Genomic DNA, 27,865 nt, shown 5'->3' on the forward strand with positions numbered 1-27,865 from the left:
ATTCTTCTGAAGATAATTTTTTCATATTTTTTTGATTGAACTGTAAAACTGACAATAGTAAAAAGCAGAGCAAAGAATAAATATACTTTAACTTACTGAGTAAGGTGATGGCCAAATTATCTCTGAATTAAATCAAGAATTATTGGGCTCTATCATCCCAGAACCTTTTGGGGATTGTTAAACAGAAACTTTTAACTATATAACTTCTGGAGCAAAATCTCATTTTTCTAGCATATTTCAGGAATTTGGTTTGATTATACATTCTGGGTATCTGTTTAGTATCCTATTTATTTATATCGACTAGCCAGTTTTCTAATAATTATAATACAGTAAAACTCAGTGCCAAAATTCTATTGAATATAAAATGTTATTCTTTGCAGATGGTTTAGGAAGGTACCACAAGATTTAAATGTGAATTATCTGTACTAGATTATTTATCATTATATACTAGCCTGTGTATAAAAGAAAAGCAAGGTTAAATGAACTTTCTGGTTGTTTATATTATAGAAAATGCTTTCATTGTCTGTAATAGATGTTGCAATTAATACCTGAATGCTACCTTATGATATAGACATCCAGTACACCTCCCCCCCCCCCAAAAAAAAGCCTTAAAAATTGAAAGAGATCTTTGAATTTTAACCTTTTGGTAGGAATTGTCATTGAAGTTTTTTTTTTAATCTGGCTTGATCAAAGAATGTTCTTAGAGATTTGACAGTGTTAAGACTGGACAGATTGATGTCAAGGGGAGCAGTTAAGCATTAAGGAAGGCTATATAGCATGAGTACTAAGGTGGTAACAGTGAGGTCAGAAAGGAAAGGATAGAGCAAGGGCTATTTTGAATGAAGAAATCATTCTCACTAACCAACAAGATAAGAGATTAAATTAAGGTGTCATCAAAGATGGTTCTGAGACTGGAAAAACAGTGATAGAGAAATAAATTGCTTAGGGAGAATGAGATTGGGAATGAGGCAATTGAATCTGGTGTTATTGGTCATTTACAATCTTGGAAAAAAGTAGTGTCAGTGAAATGAGGGCACTGAAAACTAGATTAAAAGTAAGATCTGCCTTGAATTATTGTTCACATGTATGAGTAAGCAAAAGAATATTATTGGATTGATGCATGTTTGTTTTAATTTCCTAACCTTATTTTGTGGAAGGAAAATAGGTCCTCACAAACCTTCTCATGTCAATCTTTGCTTTTCACGGTAAATAGTGAGTGGCAACAGAACTCTAATGGATTCACATTTTTATTCTGTAAACATTAGAGTGTTCTTTTTTAGATAAGAACATGTGTTATACATAAAATGTATAAAGTTTTATGGAAGGGGAGGGACAGGGTCATCCTCTAACACCCATTTTAAGTGGGTTTTTAAGATTTTGAACATTACAAGTTTGCACACTATTTCTACTACCACATTATAGTGATTTGTTTCATCCCATCTTTTGTAATATTGTCATTTTACTAAAAATGTATTTATCCTTAGGATGTTTCTCAAATGTCTCCATTTTGTAAGTGTTTCATCATTTTTGGAACTTCTTTTTAGATGTGATATTATCATTCCTCTTCCCTGCAGATGGCAGAAAGCAGCATAATTTACTGGAAAACTCAGGCATATAATGATTTTGAGCCTTCTTTTTCATTGTTTTAAGGTGTGGTATTAAAATAGTGTATAGTTTAATGTTTCAGTTGTCAAAAGTGTGTGATTTTCTTCATGGCAAATTTGTGTGGTTTAGTGTGTGCATCAAAATGTACTTTTTATGTTTTCTTGAGAACAATAGGAATTTGTAAGTGGAGGCTATAAATTTTATTTAGTTATTTAGAACATATATCAGCAAAAAAGGATAGAATTTGGTGGAACCTAAGGAATAATTCATGTAGCATTAGAGATGAAAAATTTAGGAAAATGTGGTCGGTAATAACATTAAAAAATCTGGTATATATGATCATTTGATCTATTTAATAAATGTTATAGTGTTGAAGACTAGTCATATTATCACTAAAGAACTTATTCTTAAAAATGGCATAGCGCTACTTTAAATAAAATAGTGTATGAGTAAATGATGGGGTTTAATTATTACATGTATGCTACATAGATACTAAAATCATGAGGTTCAGGCATTTAGCCCTATTTTATAATGTATTCATTTTTGTAATTTTTGTAGATGACTCTTTTTGGACCACATTTTCTCCATACAGATTAAAGATTTTGATTTTTATCTGTTAGTCAAAACAACAACTCTAAAAATATTATAAAGTCATTGATTATTTATTATTCAGATGAGAAAAAATACATACAAAACACCTTGTAATTTGTAAATACATATTGACATAAAGTAACATTATTATAATTTGATTATGATATCCTAGCTATATATTTACTATATATTTTATATTTTAAATAGAGAAACCAGGGTAATTCCTACATTATAGAGTAATAAACCTCAATAATTAAATTAGGTACCAATTAATGACATGTAGGATAAGCCTCTCCCTTATTTCTTCTCTACCATATACTATGTAACTTGGTCTATAACTTTAATTATAATGCTGGCATCAGTGCTGTATGAGATCCTTTAACATTCCTTTATAAAGAGGAATCATTAAGAAAATAAACTCAATATAATTATAATTAATTTCATGTTATTCTGCAATGTATCAAGACATGAGTACCTCAAAATGCCATGTACCCAACATTCTTTTTCCCAACTCCATTTTTAGATTTAGCTTTTATTTAAAATGTTCCTTTTTTGCTCTGACCAAGTCATATGGTACAAAATTAAATATCTGATTTGTTAGTTTACATTTAGTGAGCACCTCTATGTGTCAGTCACTGGGTTCTCCAAAATCAGAAGATATAGTGACCAACTTGAAGGAATTTCCAGGCTGTTTACTGGGCATACACACATGGGAGCAAAGCATTGTAATATAATGTGGGCATTGTTGTAATGGAGGTCTGTAAAGTAGGAGATTGGGAAGTGTGGTAGAAGGTGTCATTATGAATTTGTATAGGAAAGCAAGGTCCAGATCAGGAAGAACCTTGAACACTATATAAAGGAGTTCAGATTTTTATTGTCATAAATATGAGGAAGCATTAAAAATTTTGAGATAGAGAATAACATCAGAATTTTTATGTTGGGGAAGATGATTGGAGGGCATAATGAGTAGCAGCAGGGAAACCATAAAACTGCTATCATCCAGATGAGACATATTTATAGCCTAATTTGGAAAGATGGCAGTGGAGAATGAGAGAAAAGGATATATGTAAAAGATATTTCAGAGGACCAGTTATTAGGACATGGAGATTAATTGAATGTGGTGATAAAGGGAAAGTGGGTAAATCTAAGATGGCTCCCATATATTTGTTTTTTATAGTGGGATAGATGGTGGTGCCCTTTATTGAGACAGTGAATGCAGCAGCAAGACTAACTCTGGAGGGAAAATTAGGAGTTATGTTGTGGACATGTTGGGATGTAGATATATATGTCTGGTATTCATGAGGGAGGTCCAAAATAGAAATACAGGCTGTTAGATGGTAGTTGAAGACATAGGCATAGATGAGATGTTCAATTAGAATGTAAAGACTGAGGAGTAACAGGGACAGGAAGGGGTCCCTGGAGTAGAGAGCAGCAATATTTCAGGACAGCTGGAGAGTGTCCTGAAAGGCAACTAAGGAGGACTATAGGTTAACCCAAGTTGCTTTGAGAAACTGTGATAATATAGTAAGGACATGTATGGCCAGGTACTAGACCCTATTAGGAACCAGGCAGCTTTTAGAACTGACTCTTTTCCTCTCTCAATGGCTACATAATCTCTGTTATGGGACTTTGCTCCCCTTTGTACATTTGTTCTAATCTCACCTCTGTTTTCCCTACTTGCTTATAATCTCTGCTCCATCATAATTTTAGTTGGGTTGTGGTTCATTATGACCTTTCATCTCCCTGCTTGATATAATCAATACCTTTTGCTTTTTGCAAATCACCTCATTCTCTTGGTATTCCTTACTTAAAAGTCTGAAGAGGAGTAATCTTGTTGGTCCAGTTTATCATTTGTTTCAGGCCATTTCATAGGTGGTTGAAGTTGAGCCAACCTATAGCCTGGCCAGTCATCTATGAAGTGTTCTGAGCAATCTTGAAAATGTATCCACTCTGAATTCCCACCTTTGGGTGTGGGTAAAATCCAGATGATAGTAGATGAAGGAGTGCATTTGCAGGTGAGAAAGTAAAGGTATGGGGCTTGACTCTGAAGGGAATAATGGACTAGTAGGGAACACAGGATCAAGGGAAAGTTTTCATTTTATTTTATTTTGTTTTTTAAGATGGTAGAGGTTTGAACATAGAAGGAATCAGTGAACAGTCAATAGGAAATGGTTGAAATAAAGAGAACATTTAATTGTTTAATTGTTGAAATTGTGTTGAAGTGGCAGAAGATGGGATTCCGGAGCACAGGAAGATCCAGTAGCCTATTAGAGGAAGGATACCTCTCCCTCAGCAATGGGTTTATAAAAGGAAGGAGGAGTAGGGTGCAGATAAGTTTGGAAGCAAGGGCACCTGCCCATTAGCACAGTTTATGAAACAGGCAACAAAAAGAACTGTTGAGAAGACAGGTAAAGATTTCCAGTAATTGCCAAGGAAAATTCAAATAGGAACCTAACAACTAGGAATCTGATTAAGTGATTTGTTTTTTTCTCCACTTCAGCCCATACACAGGTTGAGAAAAGGTGAATGATTGAACTACTAGTCCAGAGTTGAAATGGACTTACCTTGTGACTTGGCAGGAGTTAATGCTTGTTTTATTGTTTTCTATTTTTGTGGTTTAACTGGTTTTCACAGTGGTCTTCCATATTTTTCCTTTGCAGGTCTTGATGACTGCTTGCAGCAGTATATTAAGAACTTCGAGAGGGAGAAGATCAGTGGGGACCAGCTGCTACGCATTACACATCAGGAGCTAGAAGATCTGGGGGTCAGCCGCATTGGCCATCAGGAACTCATCCTAGAAGCAGTTGACCTTCTGTGTGCACTGGTAGGAACATGAAACTGGTGGGAAGGAAAATCTTGCCTTTTTTCTTGTTTTCTTAACTTTTAAAATTATTCTTCCTCTTTTTTTCATTGAAGTCCTTTTCCTTCTCCTTTTTAAAATAATTTAAATGCAAGTAGAAAAAAATCCTCTAATTATCAACCAACTGGACAGGATACTTTTATCTTTCATTGAATTTGCTATATTATACAGTGCCAAATTACAAAGTAAAGCAGTTATAACTCAACTGGTAACATTACATTTAGCTCCTTGAAAAACTTAAGTTGGAGGTCACCAAGAGAGTTTTCACAGCAGCATTTGGGGTAAACAATTATGTACAATCGATTTATAAAGTCCATTTCCTTCTAAAAGTTTTGATTGAGTATCACAAATATTAACTAATCCTATTTTAGAAAAATAATCAAATTATTTGAGTGTTCTTTATACATCCAATGAAAATTGAGTATTGTATATTATATGGTTACTTTTGTATGTTAAAAGGTCAGTGCCTAATGGCTGTGCTCATTAAATATTAGTTGTTGTTATCATCAAGTTAACTCAGACTTTCTGATCTGCAGGGCCCTAATCCACTGGACTTTGGGGATCAGGATAAGATCAGATGCAAGTCAGTCAATTATGGAGACTAAGAGTTTTAGCTCTAGGGTCAGATCCCAGCTCTACCCAATGTGACTATGTGCAGGTCCCTGGAACCTTTGAGGGTCCACTTCCTCTTCTGTAAAATGAGGGCTTTAGTTTGGAAGTACCAGGCCCTCAGTAGAGGGTTAGTGGGCCTCCATTTCCTTCCCCAGATTCTGCTTCCCAACTTTTGTAGACTGACCTATTGACTTTCTGTCAAATTTCTTTCTTCGTACAAGCATCTGTATAACTGTTACTTCCTTAATTCTGGGAATGGGATTACTACTCCTCCCTTTTCCTGGGTGGCAAAATTAGGGCTCACAGAAGTGAAGTGACTTTTCCAGTATGACACAGATACAACTCCTGCATGATGGACTTTAGTCTGACCTGCCCTCCTTCCTGGAGCTTTGGAGATGTTTTATTTATTTATTTATTTATTTATTTATTTGTAATACAGAAAAGGATACAAGATTATTTGCATTAAGATACTTGCATTTAAAAAAAAGCCCATTTCACACACCCATTAAGATGGCTATTAAGAAAGGATTGTAGCGAGGATGTGGAATTGAAACCCTTGTGTTCCGCTATACCTTGTGTAAAATGATGCAGCTGTTATAGAAAATAATATGGCAATTTCTTGAAAAATGAAACATACCACATGATCCAGTGATTGCACTTTTGGGTATATATTCAAAAATGTAAAAATAAGAACTCAAACTTATTTATATGCCCATGTTCATAGTAGCATCATTCAGAATCATGAAAAGGTGGAAGTAAGCTTAATCCATCAATGGATGAATGAATGAACAAAATGGGGTAGATACATACAATGGAATGTTAATCAGCCTTAAAAAGGAAAGAAATTCTGACACAAGCTACAATACAGATGAATCTTGAAGACATTATACTGTGAAATATGCCAGTCACAAAAGGACAAATATTGTCTAATACTATTTTTATGAGGTACCTAGGGTACCCAAATTCATAAAGGCAGAAAGTAGGATGGTGGTCTCCAGGAATGGGGGAGAAGGGGAAATGGGGAATTATTATTTGATGGGTATGGAGTTTCAGTTTGGAAAGATTAAAAAAAGGTCTGGAGATAGATGGTGGTGATGGTTATACAACAATGTGAATGTACTTAATGCCACAGAACTGTATGCTTCTTAAAAATGGTTCAAATGGTCAATATCATGTTATGTGTTTTTTACCACAATAGAAATTAAAAAAAAAAAGTTCAGTGCCTAGTTAGGTAAGAAAAATCAATGTCAAAACAATCCTGCAAGATTCTGATGGTACATCAGATATTCTGAAAAGAACATAGCTTTTTTTTCCATGTTAGATGACACGAACCTGACTGATTTTAAATTCCTTCAGATATTTGTGAGGGGCTAGAAAGAACATGGGTCTTGTAAATATAAAAATCTTGGATTTAAATTTGGCTGAATTACTGACACATTTTCTGGCCAATGGATTTCAGCCCATGGGTGCCTGCCCCATGGCACCTGGCAGCGTTCACTCTCGTGCTGCTGCTTCTTGTGCCACTCCTTCTTGGGCTGCTGCTCCTTCTCATGCTGAAGTCCTCTTGGACTACTAAGACATCCTTTACCATTTCCACAGCACCTCGTAGTGACACCATTTTAGTCACCAACAAATTTTTTACCTCCTCAGCAGCATCTGGCAGCTCACATTCTCGTGCTGCCTCTTCTCGTGCCTCCTGCAGGAGGGCGTCCTTCTCCCTTACGGCCTTTCTCAATATTATGAGAAGAAAACTCCCCACTATTCCTGCGGCCTCAATGGCACTCTATTCCTCTAAGGAATTCCCTATTTTGCTGAGGGCCAAATTTACTGCCCTCTTCTCTTCACTCTTCCCAGTCTTGGGGTGGGGCCCAGTCCTCTAGGAGGCAAGCCATGTTGGACCACATGTCCACTGGGGGACACTCAAATGTCTCCCCATCCATAGGTGCAGCCTGCTGAAACACTCCTCCCATGAGGGCAGCCTGTTCTTTTCCTTGGTCAACAATGAATCCTGCTGACTACGCCAATTGTCTTGCCAATGGATTTCAGCCCTAGACAAGTTCACTATGGATTCAATGAGACCAAAGAAATGACAGTGAAACACTCTTGGGATGAAAGGATTTATACCCAACTTTATTCCCATGGTGGCAGGTCAATCACTATAATCCTGTCCACTCAGAACAAGTCTGCATGCAGCAAGTCGGTCTCTGCCTCTGGACCTCTCTACACCTGCAGCTGTCTCAGTCTCTGTCCTCAGTGCTGCCACCACTCCAGTCTCATCTCTGCTCTCCTGCAGCCTTGCAGCCATGCCACCATGTAACCCAGAGCACTGGGCGGAGCTCTTTATATAGAGACAATAACAGCGTATTGCCCACACATGTGTAGTGAGCTAATCAACCAGGGGCAGGTGAGAATCCAGGCCATAGAAACCTTCACTTTATCCACACACATGTGGGCAATTTCACCATAGCCTTAGTTGTTTTGTTTAAAATGGGCAAAATAACAACTACCTCATGATGGTATTGTGAAAAGCAAATGAGATAGTATTTATATAGTGTCTAATTCAGTGCCTTGGCACACAATAGGCATTCACTAAGTAGTAACTGTTATTAAGATGACAATGATCAATAAGAAATGAGTAGATAATTAAGTATAATTCAGGAGTCAATTAACATACCCAGCACTGTGTGTCAGATATAAGATCTAATTCCCACCCTCTTGAAAAGTCAAGTGGGAGGGGAATGACATACAAATAATCACAATACTGTAGTATAACTACTAAAATAAAAGTATGAACTAAGTGTTATGGGTGCACAGAAGCAGAAATAACTAGCTCTGACTTAGATGGGTTCATATTGCAGAAGAGGTGATATTTAAGCAGCCTAGTGGAGGATGAGCATGTGTTTGATATGTGGAAGAACAGAGAGAAGGGCATTCCAGGTAGGTGAAATAACACGTACACAGGTACACGTGTGTAATAAAGAGCATGCTTGGCATGTTTGAGAAATGGATAAGCTATTTGAGATAATGAAAATAGGTGGAAAACAGTAGCAGAAACTAGGCTTTAAAAGATGGAATAGGGCCAGACTGTAAAGTACATGAACATCACAATGAGAGATTTGTATTTTTGGTTCTCTACTATGCTTTCTTCCCAGTGGTTGGGACATAGAGGATGTTAAATTAATGTTCCCTTGCCAAATGAAGTTCTCTGCCTTTCTCCAGAGAATTATAAATTTTTCTCTTGCCCTACACAGCCTGTGACTGAAGTTTCTGTTCCTCGTATAAGGAAGACACAGAAAAATTACCAAATTCCTTTGTTTCTTTTAAGCTATGGGATATTTTTATCTACCTTTTCTTAAAATTAGTTCTGATGGGTAATAAATGTTATTGCAGTTGATGAAAATCAAAGGTTTATTAATAACTTGTTCATTCATGCACCATATATTTATTAAGCACCAACTATATTCATACCATGTTATTCTAGAAAGAAATAAGCTGTTCATGATTTGGGTATTAACTCTTTCATGCTGTTATGCTGTCATTTTGTATACTTCAATAGAGAGCACAGTACATTAGCTGAAATAATAAAGCATAAATAAAATAAATGTGGTTTAATGTATAGCCCTTAATTTATGTTCTTATAATATACCTTTTATTAAGAAGTATAAGTAAATAATTTATGATAGGATAAGAACAGTTTTCATCTCATTCTTCATGTATTTTTCAGATAATAGGTATTTTGCCTGAAAATTTTGATGCATGAAATTGTTAATATTTGTTTTTTTGCAACATAATTTTTTGGTTCATTCATCTCAAAATAATTCATTTCTAAAGAAATTCATTAAAGCAGTCCTTTTAAGACTCACTTATATTTATAAAGCAAAGTATTATAAAACCTAAACACCTACTACATGCTGCATTCAAATTAAGAGCTCTAAATAAAATAGTATTGACATTGTAAAATATGTGGTGTCAATAGTGAATATTTTTAAGTTAAAAATTAGCCACCAGTGAGGATATAGTCAACTTTGTTTTCTAAAATGTTAAGTGTATCCTTCATTTCTTTTTTTCATGTGCTTTTGCATGCATGTGATTAAAAGAGAAGAACAGTATGAGCTTAGCACCAATTCTTTAAGACTAGACTGTGTTGAATCAGTGTAGAGTCACAGCTGGTTCCTGCAGACATGTAATGTTATTGGCCGAGTTTATGAACAAATAGATAATATATAGTACAAAGAAGATAGCTAAGTACATTTCATGTCCAAGTTTTTGTTTTCTTGATGTAGTCCTTTCCGTACCAATAGAATGATGCCTAGTTTTCCTATGCATATCCAGTAAAAAGCAAGTCTGTAATGAATAAACCTACATTTTTTTTAAAGTTCAGGCAGTATTTCTCATCTGAATATCTCTGCCCAACAAGCAAAGTGGTGCTTTTTTACATGGTAGGCAAGGGAGTGTGATTTACTAGTGACTCAGTGAGTCACAACAGACCATCCACTTTAATGAAGGAAATAGCAAGGTGTCTATGTTGTCAGTAATGATTTTGACCTACTGAGAATTGAGAACTGTGATAATAAAAATTAACTTGAGAGACCAACTAATCTATCCCTTTTGTTAAAATGCTACCATGTAGACACTGTCATATACAGATGAGCTTCTAACCTATTTTCCTACTCTTCTGGATTTTGTTAAATGCTTTTGAATTATTGGTTTAACTAGTTACATTTTTTAATTAGAATAAATTTTTAAGAATTTTGCTCTCGATCCTCTGCCACATACCTTTTGTTTCTTCTTGTCCACTGAACTCCTTTGTTCTTATTTTTCACCTCTGCTCCACATACTATATTTCTTTATCCTGTAGAGGATAAAGGAGGTTTCCAATTTAGGAGACCCTCTCAGAATATCCTTCCAAGTTTGTCCAGAAGATTTTTCTATTCCTTAATTCTTGAGTTGTATTTAAAAAGCAAGTTTAGTATTATCTTAAATTTTTCAGGTTTCAAAGTATTTTGTTTTACCTTCAGATTTTTATTTATATGAATATATTATTATCTCTGTTATTCTTATGAAATTATTTTTACCTTTTCTAATAAAATATTTGAGATGCTGATATTATATATAAAGAGATAATTTAAATAAATCTCATGGGGGCTAATGGCTACTGAGTGAAAGTTAACATTACCAGGCTGATTGATTACATTCCTTTTAATAAACTAGTATAATTTGAGCTTCTGTAAGAAATTACTATTATTTGTTTGTAAACAGATGTTGCCTCACTGAAATCATTAATACACAAAAATGAAAAATGTAAATACAATTGTACTTCAGAAAAAATGCTTTAACAAAGGGAAAAACTTCTGAAAATACTTTCAAGCACTTCAGAAGTATCATTTAAATTTAGCTGATATGATTATAAATTGTTTTTTAGTCATTAGAGACTATCTTTAATAGACTTATAAAAGGATTTCCTTCTTAATATAGTGACAAGGTAGATAAATCTCCCAAATGTTTGACAGATAATCTATGCTCAGATGCAATATACTTTGAAAAGAATATTCTTTTATTTGTACAAATGAAACCTTGTAACTTGAGAGGATATTGCAATTCAAATTTAGCAGTGGCTATTTAATATACTGTGTTTTTTAAAAAAAATCTATCACTCCAAGAAAGAGTGTTCTTTTAATAAAAATTTAAAGTCTCAGCAAAGAGCACTCAGACTTTCGTCACTATGAAATCTTTAGTGGTAACATACATAACTTGGTATTTAATGTTTATCCATCAAAACCCTCCTCTAGTCCTTCCCTTTTTCTCTTCCAAGTTCTTTCTTTTCTTAAATTGCCATAGAAGAAATAAACCTAAATTTCATATAAAGTTGGTACCCAGTGGTTGTTGACTTAATAATATAGCTAAATTCATCATGCCATTTGCTTCCCTTTTTCACTCCCCCAGTATTTTATCTTCCATTTTGCTTCATTTGTGGTCACCACCCTGCTTAAACAGAAGGACAGTATTAGTGCTAAGGAGCTGTGATAGAGGCAAGCCCTCACAGGTGACCTGGTGTCTTGTCATCCTGTTCTGAACTCCGTTTACTCTAAGCTCTGAGCTCTTTAAGCACACCAAAAAAATCTCTCTGTGCCTCACTTTCAACCACTGTAAAAGGAGGGTAAATCAAACTTAACTTGTTTGGGCCTTAGAAACTATCAAACATTCGTTGAGTTTTATGATTTTGTAAAAGTTAATAATGCTTTTAATTTTACACATGACTAATATGCATGCTGCTAAGTAATTTGATAAGGTCATACTTCAATTAGATTAACCAGCCTTTTTTAGAGGTGTTTTACAACTCACAGTCAGATGTTTTACAATTTAATCTTAACTTATGGAATCTTACCCTAAAGTTTATGTGAGGAGAACCTACAATATTTTCCTATTGAATATGGTTAGGAAAAAGGGCTTATTTCTATTTATTCATATAACTCCTTTCTGTAATAATTTATAGACAAAATGTTTATAATGAAATAATAAACATTACTAAAAGTTGAAAAATGAGACCAAGGAAAAGAAGAAAACAAATATACTTACCAAAAAGTCACTATGGTTGCTTTAGATGTGCTTCAATTTGAGCTAATGCAGCCAGCCATGATGAAAAAATAAAAATAAGTTTAGTTTCAGAATTTGCATTATAAAAAGGAGAAAGCATATTGGTTGCCTGAGGAAGTAGAGTTTTTCCCGGTACCATATTATAAAAAATAACTTATGTTAGTCATTATGGAGAACACATATAAAGAAGGTGTATTGCATGTGATTTATTTCTTGCTTTTTCATTTTATTGTTGGGTTGTACTTACTTTGCTCACTTTGGGAAAGAAGAATTTTTCCCATTATCTACATTCATGACTATGTATATGCTAATGAATACTCAAAAATAATTGTTGATAAGAGCAAGTTTCACAAGTAAAAGAACTTAAGTTTGGGTTTTTAAAAAACAGATTACTTATGAGCCCTCCTCTTTCCTTTTTGGGTGGCATAGTTCCCAAACATAATGCCTTCATCTTTCCATGTTCATATTAATACTTAACATTTTGTTGTAATTTGTTTACATGATGTTTCTCCAAATCCTCACTTGACACTGTGGGTTCCACTAAGCCAGGAACCCTATCTTACTTATTTGTAACTCTTAATGCTAGTTCCATTGCCTGTACACAGTAAAGTACACAGTAAATATTTTAATGAATAAATAAAATACTGACTTTAAGTATATTTATTCTCTTTTTATAATTCAGAACTATGGCTTGGAAACAGAAAATCTAAAAACCCTTTCTCACAAGTTGAATGCCTCTGCCAAAAATCTACAGAATTTTATAACCGGGAGAAGAAGGAGTGGCCATTATGATGGGAGAACAAGCCGAAAATTGCCAAATGACTTTTTGACTTCGGTTGTGGATCTCATTGGAGCAGCCAAGAGCTTACTTGCCTGGTTGGACAGGTAAAATCTTCCACATGTTTCATAAGTTATCCTCCTCAGACACCAGTTTGAATATAACATTTCATGTTTTCTTGGGAAAGGATTGAACAGGTCGAGATATATCAAGTAACAAATGTCTAATTATGATTCACCACCATATACAGACATCATCAAATAGATATTAATTGTTTGTAAAATTTTATATCCACCTGAGTTGCCAATCACCAGTTATTCCCTGACAATTTCAAAATACCTTTGCTGTTTTATAAGCAAAGTTGTTTTTGGCTGTCCTAACAAGTTTAATAGTACTGCTTTGTCTCCTGATTTGCCTTATTGTTTTTATTAACTGGTCAGATGTAAGAAAGTGACTTTTAGGATTCTGTTTACTGTTTTACATGGATGTTTAGACACTGACACTTTCATAGCATGCACTGCATGTCTCCTTACCTTTGCTGTATTCATTCATTGCTGTTCACATTGCACAGCTAATTTTGGTTATCATAAACACAGTTTATGATATCCAAAACAGTTTTTGTATAGTTTAGTTAATTTTCATTTGTCTTGGAACACATAAAATGACAAAAGTTTTCATAATATAAAATGAAAGAAGTTAGGTTAAATTGCATATGTAGTTAAACTTTGTAATGGTAAAACAGATTATTACAAAGATTAAACAGATTACAACTGTTTAAAAACAACTAAATAAATTCTTTACTTTCATTTTCAAAATTTTTCTGTAAGGGATGTGTGCTTAGTTATAATGCTTAAGTAATGAAATTTTAAAATATACTTTGACTCTTATAAGGAACTCTGATAATATACAATTTTACCAGAATTATTTCTTGAATAAATTTGACAGTAGGATATATATATACATAATATATGTAATATCTTTTGGGCGTTTAAAAATATGAGGCCTCCTATTAAAAGAAAAGTAGTTATATGTTTAAGGTAAAAGTTAAGGTAATTTTACTTAATTATATATTGTCTAAATGTATATATATATTAATAATATAAAACATGATGGTAGTAAGTCCAAATGTGAACACTGAGCTTTATATTATTAGCTTTTTGATAGTTGGTAGACAGAATGTTTCTTTTGTATTATGACATCATTAAAAGTTGTCATAATTGTCTAAACCACATTATCAATTATTTAATTAAAGTAATTGCACTTTAAATGTGTAAATTCTACAAGTTGTATAATGGTCAGTAAGTGAAATATATTTAAAATATGGCTTAATCCTTATGTAATGAAATAAATTTTTCAAGAGGCTTCTCAGTAATCAGAAAGCTTAAAGAACACATACTTGATTTGTTACATCTACTTGTACCTTCACCTGCCCTATAATTATAAATTTGCTCAGCCTCAATATTTGTATTTAGTAAATTTCATTATATTTTCTTTTTATGCTAGTACTTCTTAAATAAATAAATAAACAAACAATAATTAGAGGATTTTTTTACTTTATGATGGCAGGTATGGCTGTATAATCACATAAATGGCTTAGATCACTAATTTTTTGTAAGATTTTATTGTATTACATAATTTTTATGGTTTCATTATTTTTATCATCAAATAAGATGCTCTTAGTAAATGCCAATTCACCATGAGCACACACATATACAGAAACAAATACAAACACACATAGCAATTCATGAGGTCAATCAAAATGGTGTTTTGTGTTTGTTTTATAGGAAGAGAAAATGTGACAAAATGCCTGAAGGAAATAATTTGTATCATCTGTTTGGTTTCCATTGCTACAAAGGTTCTTACACATGCTTATTTTGTGTTATGTCATGCCACGGTGATCAATGAAATCAAAGGCCATTTAACAATTTGACCATTAAAATGAAATTCTTACTTGGAAGGAAAAAAAAAGACAACTTTGTGATAACTAAAATCTTCTACTGAGACTGTAAATTGAACAAAGAAACTGAAGTTTATGTTTTGAAGATTTTTCACAGAAAAGTTCAGTTCCAGGCTGGCTTACCTATAATGATAATATTTTAACAGCTTAAGTTTTGAGTGAAGGAGGAGGAAGAATTAAAAATAAGTATTTGCCGTGCTAAGGCATTTGGACTTTATGCCGAAGACAATGGGCGCTGTTTAGGGTCATTGTTGTATTTAGATCTGTGAATTTTGAAGATAACTTGGGCTATATATAAATGTTGGGAAAGATTCGAGCAGAGTAAGGCTTTGGAAGAAGTGAAAACCAGTTAAGAGGCTATTTTAGGGATTAATTATGCTGCTGCTACTATAGGAAATTCTGATGCTAATACCTCCAGCCACGTTCATTTAATCAAAGCAACCCTAGCAGGGCTATCTTCATTTTACAGATTGGAAAACTAGTACTACAGAGGTAAAGTTCAAAACCAAATGGCAAATAAGTGGTGGAGCCAGGATTCAATCCAGGCATGTGACTACAGATTTGATCATCTCCATTGCTATTTATAGAAGTTTTTAATTAGAGAAGCAGCAGTGAGGATACAATGTTAGAGATATTTATGCAGATAAATAAGGCTAAGTGACAGGTAAGATCTAAGACTAAAGAAAAGGGAGACATCTGGGGTGAGTAACAGGTATCTGACTTGGTTGACCCAGTGGATGGTGGTATCATTATCAAAATAGGAAAACAGATTATGGAGGAAGACAAGTGTTGAGTTGAGTGTTGGGCATGATAAACTGGGAAATGGTCTTTAGAGTATTGCTGCTCAGAAAAGATATATGCTCAAAAGCAATTTGGGAATAGTTAAAATATAAGTGATAGGCAAAGTCATGGATATATTAATATGGTGGTCCAAGGAGAGTTTTAGACTGGAGTCCTCTTATCCTATTTGTTTTCTGTAACACATCCTTCTAACACACTGGGTAATTTGCTTATTGATTATTCTTACTGTTTTTGTCTAACTACTATTTATATGATATATGTTTCAAGACAGCAGGGATATTCATGTGCTTTGTTCACTTCTCTCACAATTATCTAGATGGTCCTGGCCTGTAGTGGTTGCTGAACAAATATTTTTGAGTGAATGAAGAAAACTGGGATAAGGAATGAGTTCTGTGGTCCACCAACTGAAGGATGATTTATAAGTTCAGCTTATAGAAAAAATTAAGAAGGTGTTAACAGAGGTGAGATAGAATTAGTGATGTCATGGAATCAAAGAGAATAAAGAGGGTTTTTTTGTTTTTTGTAGAGATTTTTTTGAGATTACAGTATTTTTTCCAACTTTACTGAGTTATAATTGATATAACATTGTATAAGCTTAAGGTGTACAGTGTTATGACTTGATATACATATACATTCAAAATAATTACCACAGTAAGGATAGTTAATATCCATCATCTCACATAGTTACCTTTATTGTATGAGTGTGATTTAAGACAGGAGTAAAGAGTTTTAGGCAAAGAGAGAAGTGGTAGGTAAACTCAATGCTGCTGATAGATTATGTAGGGTAAAGACTGAAAGCATGTGGTAGGTTAGGGAATCAGGATATATTTGACCTTACCAGCAACAGTTTAGTGGTGTTACTCAGAAGTCATAAAAACTAGAATGCATAAGCTGGTTGTGAATTAAAGATAAGTGAGAATTCCTCTTTGAAGAAATTTTTCTTCAAAGAAAAATGTTTTGTAGTTCAGGATGGTTTTGTGTAATATTAACTTCCCCTTTTCATAGATTCTTAATTCTTTTGGAAAAGGAGAAAGGCAAATGACGAGTGCTGCTCTGTGTTGGAGAGCTTGACTTTGCCTGTTCCTCTGCAGTGAGTTGTATGAATATGTCAGCTGCTCCTTGGCTAATACAAATATCAGATCCTGAAATCAATTTTAATGTAATAAGGATTTTATATATAACTGTGCCACATGAAATGTTTAGGCTATTTGTTTTCCTGACCAGTAGCCTAGACTTTTAAAAATTGTCAGTAGGTGTGTATTTAAGTTATATTTTTATCCATTTCATGGAAAAAAATGTTTTCTAAGTAACAGCAAGAGCACAAGACAGCCCTCCACGTGCCCTTTTGTTTCCGTGGTCCTATAAACTACAGGAAACAAAATGCATTAATCAATGCTAGAAAGTGTGCTCCATGTCCGTTATTGTGCATCCCTGCCAAAATGCTTTGTGAAATAGGGTAAAAGAGCAGAGGGCTGAGAGGGTTAAGTTTCAGCTCTGTCTCTAGCCCTGGGTAACCTTGAACCTTAACTTTTGTTTTTATTTTCTCTTTTACAATGAGGATGTAAGACCTACAGAATTTGAAGTTCTCTTCTAAGAACTAATAATTCATTGACCTTGTTCACCAAAGCCATATGAGAAATAAATCTACCTTATTTCCCTTTATGTAGTATCAAAAGGATAAACACTAACAAAATGTGTTAGTGAGTAACCCCCTGCGTCTTCCCTAAATAAACTTATGTAATATTTTTCAGTTCTAGAACAAAACTTATCTATCTTTATGCTTTCTTTATATAAGGTTAGAATGTGTCTTGTCTTTTTTATTTTTGCTTTTGAAGATCCTAGAACTTAAGTACTTAATTATAAAAGTTTCACAGAAATGATGTTGACCAAAAATTCTTAATGTTTTGATTCATCAGTGCCAATTGGTTTTAATTTGGAGGGTTTGAAATGATGACTGTAATCAAATATTGCCAAGCATTGAATCTTTAACCTTAGTTTATTCTTTTGTTATACAGTACAGTATAGTTCTTTGGTTGAAGAATAAAACATTCCTCAGTTAATTATGGTTATTTTAATGCTAAATAACTGGCTTAATTTTCTAAAAACCATGTTTTTTGGCATTAAATTTTGTTGTTACATTTTGGGAGAACTTGCATTTACAGAAATATAGTATGGGCTTGTTACAATTTTTATTTTATGTCATTCGAAGAGGGAAAAAGGAAAAGAAAGAATAGGTGAAAATCTTTAATCTACTTCAGATACTGCACTAGATGCTTTACATATACCAACTCACTGAATTCTCACAAAGCAAGTATTATCCCCATTTTGCATATGAGGCATTAAATAACTTGCCAAAAGTCACTCACCTAGTATGAAAATTATAATTTATATCAATTTTTATCTGATTCTAAAGCACTTCTTGTTTGTTTTTTATCATGTTTCTTTGCCATGCTACATTTCCCTTTGAAGGCTAATTCTTAAGGATTTGGGGAAAGTGATTCTTAGGAATGTGGCATATATAAACATTTATTTGCACTTTGGTATTTCTCTTCAAATGCTAAACAAGTTACCACATTTCTGTTTTAGGCCATGATACTTAAAATTGCTACATAGAATTTTATTTATAGAAAGTTTATTTTGCATTCTCCTTTGAAAGCACTAGTGAGATATTTTTTAATATCATTGAAAACCTTTTGAATGTGTTAAAAAAGAAAGTTCAACCAAATCGTTTGAACCAATAAATTAGATTCGTTGATTCATGGATCAGGCAGCATCCCCTCTAGAAAGCAGAGATGTGCTCCAAAGGGAAAAGGTTTTTAAAGGCAGGACAAGGAAGTCATAAACAGAAAAAAGGAATATTTCAGGTGAAGTCACCTTTATTTGGGGACAGACAAAAGAGTCTTATTAGGTGGATTACCTCATCTTTTGGGGATGGAGAGGATACATGTGACATTATCCTATTGATACTGACCTGACTGACATTTCAAATGAAAAATTCTTGACTGACTACATTTCAGAGGATGTTGAAACTATAATTAGGTTAGGTATTAAGCCCTGGTTTGGTGATTTGGACCAGTAGGAGTTGACCCCATGTTGGGCCTGTGTCTTTCTTTTTAACAATTCTCCCCTTTTGATGAGACTCTCAGTTTAACTGAGAAACATGATCAAAATTTAAGGCATCAGTGCCACTGTCAGCTCCTGCTCTGTAGTTGCCACAGCTTTTGCTGTTCCTTTGGTGTGGGGTCTATGGGCCATGACTTTTTTGCCTCTCACCCTTTGATATTCACAGGTTTAACTTCCAACTTCATGATCCTTAAGTCAGTCATTCTCTTTGATTCTCCTCCATGTTCCAGTCTCAGGGAGACCATCCACTTGGTAGTTATTGGCTGATTACACGCATTTAAACCGTTTGAGAGGATACAACATTCCAGGGAGATTATTATGATAATTATAAGCAGGAAAATTCCCAAAATTTGGAGTGCACTTGAGAGTCATGCTCCACAAGACCCAAAACAGTCAAAATCAAATAAATCAAAGGAAGGCCACTCTGATAGAGTGACTGTTTAAAGCCAAGTGGCTTGTTCTTGTGATCCTATGTAATTGAGTTTCAACTTCCTCAGCAGTGTTAATCCAGGTGCAGCAGGAGGTGTTGGCCACACCGCAAACACACTCCTTGCTCAGCTAAAATACAATCAAGGTCTATCCTGTTATCAAGAACTTTGGCCAGAGAGTTTAAGGATCTTGGTTGGGCAGCTAACAGATTCTACAGTAACCTTAAGAATTAAGAAGTTCCTGATCAGAGCCTCATTTACATTTATCCCTAACCAGGGAAATAGGTACCTGCCAAAAGGAATCATAAAAGCTTCTGGAAAGTTCTTTCTAAAATTAGAGAAATCTACCAATGAGGTATCTTATTGTGCTTGTGAAAAGTTAGGGACACAGTTAGATTTTCTCCTAGCTGGAAATTAAAGGTTGTTCTACATTCCAGAGGTTATCTCCCCTTAGCAATGGCCTGGGAGATATGGATGAGAGCATTATGTTTCCAGGCCAATGCCAGAATAAAGGAAAGGAAAAGAAAAATGAAGAGTTTCATATCTAGTTAAAGTATGTAGTCTTGATCCAACGTTTTAGGTGGAAGCAGTCTACCTCAATGTCAGTTTTTTCTCTTCCTCATTAATCTGATTCAGAGGTCTTCTGTGTCTGTACAAAACCATTTGTCATATGGAGCTCTGTTTAGTTGTGAGATGGATACCCAAGATTCAGTGCTTTCTAATTGTTCAGCAGTGTCAGTGGTCAGGAACACCTGGTAAGGTCCCTTCCAGTGGGGCTTGAGAGCTGTCTACTAATAATGTTTCCAGAATACTCTGTCACCAGGCTCTAGTCTGTGACCAGCAGGATCCTTTGAATTGGTATCTGGAAAGGCTTCTGTAACCTAGCATGAGACATTAAGGGCTTGCAGACTAGCATGAGACAATAAGAGTTTAGCAAGAGGTTGTATACCAATAGTCGTTGTTCTGCCAGAGACTATCTCCTATGGAGTGAGTTTATGTTTTCAAAAGGGGTACCATGAACAGTCATCAAAACCAAAGGCAATATTGTAAGCCAGTGAATTCCAGTAGTTTTGACAAGTTTAGCTATTTTAAGTTTAAGACCAACAAATTTGCAAAGCTTTCAGTAAGACTGAAAGTGAGGTGGGTGCCTCCATTACTGGAGATTGTGGAAGGTGTACCCCAAGTGGGAAACATGTTTTCTAAGTTTCTTTGCTACTATGAGGGCATCCGTGTTGTGGCAGCGGAAGGCTTCACCCCATCCGGATGACATACAATAACAAGAACACACTGATAGCTCATGCTAAGTGGAAGTTGAATCAAGTCCAGCTGCAGGTGTTCAGAAAGTCCAGAGAAAGGAGATCTAAGGTCTCTGGGGACCAGAATAGTTTCCTTAAATGCATTAGATGAACAAAGGAATTCAAAACCAAAAATCGAGTTTGCCAGGGAGTAGGAAAGAACAAAGCTGCCATCTTGGGTTTCCCATAGCTCCAACTATTCACTGATTTTTAGGTCATTTTTTGTAGAAGCAGATTGGGCTTCATCCTTATGTGCCATGACCTGTGTAGACTCTGTTTTTGCTGCCTTAGCATGAAAATCATCTAAGGCATTTTCCTAATACTGAGGTTCAAGTCTTCTAGTATGAACCTCAATTTTAATGACAAAGCTATTTCAAAAGGTAAGAGAATAATTACAGGTAGTAATATTATATTATGACTTACCAAATTTCTAGGAATTTATTGAGAAAGTTTTAAAACACTTGGTCAGATAGGACCATGTCAGTGTGAAACAATACTTACTTACCTACTTAACCAAAGTGACAGTTAAAGACTTCAGAGGCAAATACAGAAGATTTCATAGTTACTAGTAAAATTTATCTCCTTTAATATTAAGAAGACTCAGTTTTCTTAAGTAATCCATGACCTGATAATAAAGATATAATGAAGCACAAGAAATTATTTTGATAAAAATACAGAATTTTGTCTTCCAAGTAGTTACTTTAAAGGGCAAAGAGAAACCCTTCACAACTGTTACTACCAAGAGCAGATCAATGATCCAAGATAACTTTTTCTTTTTAACAGAGATGAAACCAAATTTTAATTTTGCACCAGCTTACATATTTATATTAAAAAAATTTTTTAATGCTTTTTAATTTTAACCAGCTTGATCACACATTAAAATGCTTTCCCCAAGATTTATTTTCATGAACTTGCTGTAACTTTCTTCTTTACACTCAGATTTTGTTCTAAGTTTTCCTTATTTTAATAACCAGCCTCTCACTTTTAGGACAAAATTACCTTCTTTTCCCTTCAACAGCAAGAAAAAATACATTTCCGTTCCTCATACCCTCTTTTACCAAAAGCACACATCCTATTTTTCTTATATACAGAGTTGTTTCCCTTATTATTTCTATTGGCTTCAATTACACTTAGTAGAATTCTTAGCTTCTGGAAAACCAGTAAGCAATTGAACTGTTATACCAGCATTCTTTAGATTGGCCAATTTGTGAATATATTTCATAATTCTAGAAACATATATTTCTTCATATCACCATTTTTCAATAAAGCTCAAACAAGTTTACTAGCAAATCCAAATATATCTTTAATTTCTGTGTAATAAGGAGATAAAAGTAGATAAACTTAGATTTGTTTAGCAATTAATATTACAGTATTTTGTCTGATTTAGAAATGATCTAGATATTCAATTAATTCCCATCATTTAATTTAACTTAGCAAATCTTTAAGGTTTCAGGTTACCAAAAGATTTTGGAAACTACTTTTAAATTAAAGTTCTATCATACAAAGTTATTGCCAACAAATTTCCTAACAGAGATAACATGAACTTATTCTTAGTGAACCTAGGTAGAATCAAAGTATACTAAATGTTGATAACTCTAAAGACATGTTTGTTTTTATTAAACCAATGAACTTAAGGTAGCTTTAATATAAAAAATTATCATACATCACATGAGCTTGAAAAACATTTGGGTTAGTTTATATTTCTGAGACTTAGAAATGCTTAGTGTATAAGCACTTATTTTTAAACCATTTAAATAGAGCTCTTTACAAATTAATTTTAGCAGTACCATCCAGAGGTAGAAAAATGCCACATATCTACAACACGTGGACATAAAAACAGATAAAAACAGAGACTTATAGTCATTGTTTAAAAATCTTTTAGTCATGAGACATGTATGATAATACAAACTTCATTAGTAAAAGAACAATTGGATCCTAACTAAGTGTTTTCTGGCATATGAACTAAGGTTATTAGCTCAGATGGCTAAAGCTTTTATTACTGGTACTATGGAGAACACACTTCAAGATTTGTATCTGTCTTGGATAAGCACCTTTATGGAAACTGTGGGCTAGATTTTGGGCAAGGGTGCTTCTATAGCCATTTGCATTTTAAAAAGGCCTCCTTTTCCATTTATTTCTCTTCAGTCTTAGGAATTGAGGCTTTGGCCTGTATCTTGGGTTGTATTTCTAGTTTTGCAAGGATTCGTAAGATAAGGAAAGTTGCTCTCAATTCCTCAAAGAATTGGGTTGTAACTTAAATGACATTATAGGTTGCTCCACCTGTCCAACTACACTATCCTCAATTTGCATCTTTCCCTCTGGGTATGTAGATACAATTTTACCTTAGAGAAGACCTTTTTAAAATTTTTCTATCATTTCCTAAATATCTGCTTCCAATCTGGCCAAATTTTTTACTAAAGCTACTTAATTTTCTTTTAAATATCTTGTCAGTTTTCAGCTGGGACCAACAGTAAATAATTGTGGCAGTATTGAAATAACCCCACTCCCTTTGATGTCTGAGGGATCCCCAAAGAGGGTGCAAAGGGCATCACCTTCCCAAGATCCAGAGCCACTGCCAAAGATAGTCAAAAGAAAGAATCAACAACCTGCATGTCCAGGCAGGCAGGAGCCAAGGAAAATAAGGCAGGCAAGAAGGCAGTAGCTATCACTGGGAGAGAAAGGATCAATAACCAATGGGTCTGGAAAGGAAGGAACAAAGAGAAATTTTATTTTCCTCTTTTGATTATTACAGACAGAGATTCAGAAGATCTCTTTCTGGTAAGAATTTCACCCTTTGCTGACTTTTGTGAGTTTTTCCTGGTTCCTCTCTATAAGCTCCAGTATCTGCCAGAGTTTTTTCCCTTAGCTGTTTAAGGGAATAACAAAGCAGCTCACCAGCAAGTCCCTCAGCTTCCTCCACTGTGGAGGGACCCCTGTGGAGGTCTCTGTAAGGCCATTAACTTGGCAGACTTTTGTTTACATCATGTAGTCTTATCAGAGTGAATTACTAGGATCAGTACTCAAAGGAGGCCAGAGAGGAGTGGTTAGTTTTATAGCTTTTTCTTTTAGGTACCTCATATCTTTAATATTTTTCATTAGCTTTTGGCAATGAAACTTTTAATAAAACTATTCTGGAATTTTGAAGACTTTGCTTTTAAGTGCAATTCTTAAGTGATTTTATCTAATTGGAACATTCCTCATAATGGCCATAATTATTCTAGGCTGTAATTCCCCTGAGGGCTGGCAACAGTTTGGTAGGACCCCAGATGCAAATAGAGCTTAACCCGCACTTTTGTCTCTCCATCTTTGGCTGCAAATGGGGTTTAATTCACAATTCTGTCTGATCACAGGGTCCCTGACCTAACAATTATTAAACCAAGTTCACAGGATACAGAACAAACTAACAGTTATTAAACCAAGTTCACAGGACACAGAACAAGCTTAGTAAGAGTTTCCCTTTTTTGCTAGTTATCTGCAGCTTGCAGAACCATAGTTTTTAGTGCTGGAAGGTGGCTTGGTTGTTTCTTTAGAACCTAAAGAATCCCACCTATCTAAGTATGCTCTTTTGAGCTGGATCAAATACCTATGAGTATTTGAGCAGGGACATGCTGCTGTATTGGGAATTGTGCATGTTTTGGAGTGTTTTCTCGAAGTTAGTGGGTAACCTAGTGTCAATCTAACCCATTCCTTGACCAACTTATCCTATGACAGGAGTCTTCTTGAGATGATGGGCACTCTACTAGCTCTTAAATGGTTGACCTTTGCCCACCAATTTTGTGACTTTTTGGCCTCCAAGATCCCCTCTAACAAAAGCCTTATTTACATAAAGTAAGACACACAAATATGCACACTACAACATACTAGCAGCAACCAAAAGATGTTACTGTGCCATGCATGGCCAAGAGAAGGCCCATTTCTCAAACTGGTTCAAAAGTGTTCTCAGGCACCATGCCTGTGTTTCTCACTCCTGAATGCCATAGGAGGTTCGCTTTGGATCCTATTGGTATCACCAATCCGTTAAAAACCAAAATTCAACCAAATAAAGTTGAAGATCTAATTGACTTTATTAAGCAATTCATCAATCAGGCAGCATCCCCTCTAGAAAATGGATAGATGCTCCAAAGGGCAACAGAAAGGAAGAGTTTTTATCATAAACAGAAAAAAGGAGTATTTCAGGTGAGGTCACCTTCATTTGAGGACAAGAGGGTCATACTAGGTAGGTGACCTCATCTTTTCATCTTTTGGGGATGGACTTGGCCCATGTGATATTATCTTATTGATGTTCCCCAGAAAAGTCCTGACTGACTACATTTGCATGGAGAGTTGAAACTACAATTAGGTTAGGTGTTAAGCTCCAGTTTGGTGACTTGGCCCAGCAGTAGTGACACCATGTTGGGCCTGTGTCTTTCTTCTTCTTTTTTCTTTCTACTAAGGTATCACTGATACACAGTCTTTTAAAGATTTCACATGAGCAACATTGTGGTTACTACATTAACCCGTATTATCAAGTCCCATACACACACCCTATTACAGTCAGTGCCCATCAGCATTGTAAGATGCTATAGAGTCACTACTTGTCTTCTCTGTGTTATACTACCTTCCTGTGCCCCCCCTACTTATTTGTGCTAATTATAATGCCCCTTAACCACCTTCTCCCTCCCTCCCCACCCACGCTCCTCACCCCCTTTCCCTTTGGTAACCACTAGTCCCTCTGTAAGTCTGCTGTTGTTTTGTTCCTTCAGTTTTGCATTGTTGTTACATTCCATAAATGAGTGAAATCATTTGCTATTTGTCTTTCTCCACCTGGCTTATTTCACTGAGCATAAGACCCTCCATGGATGGACCTGTGTCTTTCTTTTAAACAAATGTTTAAAGGTTAAGAGGGTGCTAGGGAAAAAAATATTCACAATTCACAAAAACCTCAATTTAAGTGCCACTTCCATTCAAATAAGATCCATTTTCAATAACCTGCTCCTTAAATTTCTTAAATAAAATAAAATCTAAGGGTAACAAAATTCTTTTTTCCTCCCATTTAAAATATTGACTTGAATGAAACAGCACTTTCCCAGAGGAAAAGATTAAAAGATGAATCACAGTTGGTAGCTTTACTGTTTATTTTCAATGCTTGGTTTACTTGTCTATTTTTAACCTACATCCTGCTGTTTTTCACACTTATCTTTCTTGCAGTTTTACATGGCTGTGCCAAATCAGTCTATACTTGGAAGATTACAGATACTCTATGTATCACGTACAGTAGCATCATTAAAAATGTTCAAAAGTATTACTTATAGAAAAAGTGTTTTGCTATTTAAAGTGAAAAGTTGATTGTTTTCTTTCATTTGTAACATTAGTAACTAGTTGTCTCTAAAATATCTTTCAAGAACATTCTTTTCTGATGAGATCAGTGAGATATTTTATATCGTTGAAAACCTTTTGAATGTTTAAGGCATAAGATGGTGCTAAGGAAAAATTTACTTTGTAAAAAAAAACCCTGGAAGTCTTTTGCATTATCTAAGAAAATGGTTGAATTAATATCTTTGTCTATAATAGGAAACTGTAGGACAAAAATTAATTCTATATCAGTACAAAAAAAATTACAGAAACAAAGAAAACTACCTCAAACACTACAAGATACTATGGCTCCTTGTTGTTTGGTCTTATTTCCTCTCATGTGCCTGTTGGAAAGAAATTCGGTTCAGAAACAGGGAAGTCAGAGAGAAAGATAAGGAAGGAATTCGTTAAAGCAAGAATAGCAGGGAACAGCAGCTGCCTTGCAGGCAGCGGAGAACAGAGGCAGTTGAAAGGAAAGCTCATTGAACTGCTCTGCATAGGACAGATCCCTTGCCAACTCCTAAAGACAGGGTCATCTGGCATCCAGTGTCCTCTTGAATCTGCACGATGTGGGAACTAAGTCCCTACCACCCCAGGATTTGGGGGAGCTGCAGAGCACTGGATGGAATGAGATCATGTTCTGGGAACTTCCCCAAGCAAAGAAAGGAGGTTTTCGGGCAGGCTGCTGAAGAGCATGATCGTACAGCTGCCGTCCTGTCCAGGTCACCCAGGCGACAGAACCTTGCAAGCCCAAATCAGAGCTCTCAGTAGCCCCTCCTTACTTATCTGGCATAGGACAGAGACAGAGTGACACACTTGTGACACACTCGAAGAAAGGGGAATGCTGGCAACCTCAGAGAGGAGGCACACTTAGGGTTTACGGTTTGGGGTTTTATAGAGCCTTTTGGGTAAGGGTTAGTATAAGAATGATGTATACAAGTGTTTCATAATTCCTTTGAAGTTTTGTTTTAAGAACAGGGTTATTTAGGTGACTGTGTTGGTCCAGGTGTCAGCATTCTTTGTCCACATAGGTTTATTTACACTTCTGAGGTATATCTCCTGTCCTGGTTACAACATTACTTGATTAACTAGAAGAGGAAGAACAGCATGTAGATTAAGTTAAAGAATAAACTGGGCCTTTTTCAGAGGCTAAGTAGATTTTACAATGACATGACCCTTGTCCCATTTCCGTGCCCTTTGAAACTTCAACTAATTAACTAATTAACTCTGTGAGTCCTCTCTGGCTCTCTGGTTTTGTCAGGTTACCTCTCTGAGTCCCTTTTAGTGGGCTCCACTGGCCCTATTCTCCCTCCACCTGCCCATGTCTGTCTTTCTGCCTAACATGCCCACTGCTCTCACTTGGCATCTCTTGATGCAGAGATGAGCAGTGATGTTAGCACTGCCAGTGTTCATGAACTGCTTGCTCCCCAGGCTCAGCAGTGCCAGCCTGAGAAAGAGTAAGAGTAAGTAATTGCCATTTCCTTATTAGCTTCTTAGCATTTTAGCTTCCCTTATTAGCTTCTTATTCGCTTAGGATTTCTAAACCATTAATATAATAACCTTTCCATAAATGTAATGCTTTTGTCTGAAAAGAATACACAAAGAATGATTTCTTACAGTGTCATAAATCTTTGCACTAGAAAGAAATATAAGCATTGTATTATCCATATGATGATTTAAGAAGAACAGTTTCTTAGTTTCTATAATGGTCATTTATTGATGAGCGAAGGATTTTTTTTAACTTTCTGACATCAAAAGACTTTCCTGCCATTAATTTAATTTATTGACTTAGAGTCAATGTGTTCTTTTTTAAATAGCCTGAGCTCTAGCTTGGGTTTTTTTTTTTAAGGCTTGGGGGTTTATTTAAACTTAAGAACAAATTCCTCTTTC

General features: G+C 35.0%; 1 protein-coding gene across 5 annotated transcripts in view; it reads left to right on the top strand.

The window, feature by feature from the left end:
- The window catches only part of CNKSR2 (connector enhancer of kinase suppressor of Ras 2), a 250,220-nt gene that overhangs the window by 41,225 nt on the left and 181,130 nt on the right, over positions 1 to 27,865 (top strand). For all 5 annotated transcript variants that reach the window (XM_017659437.3, XM_017659438.3, XM_017659439.3 and 2 more), the window contains exons 2-3: positions 4,857 to 5,020; positions 12,945 to 13,147. In XM_017659437.3, coding sequence (XP_017514926.1) covers positions 4,857 to 5,020; positions 12,945 to 13,147 — 367 coding nt within the window. The remainder of the gene's footprint in view (positions 1 to 4,856; positions 5,021 to 12,944; positions 13,148 to 27,865) is intronic.

Source organism: Manis javanica, chromosome X, assembly GCF_040802235.1.
Source record: "Manis javanica isolate MJ-LG chromosome X, MJ_LKY, whole genome shotgun sequence".
Lineage (NCBI taxonomy): Eukaryota > Metazoa > Chordata > Mammalia > Pholidota > Manidae > Manis > Manis javanica.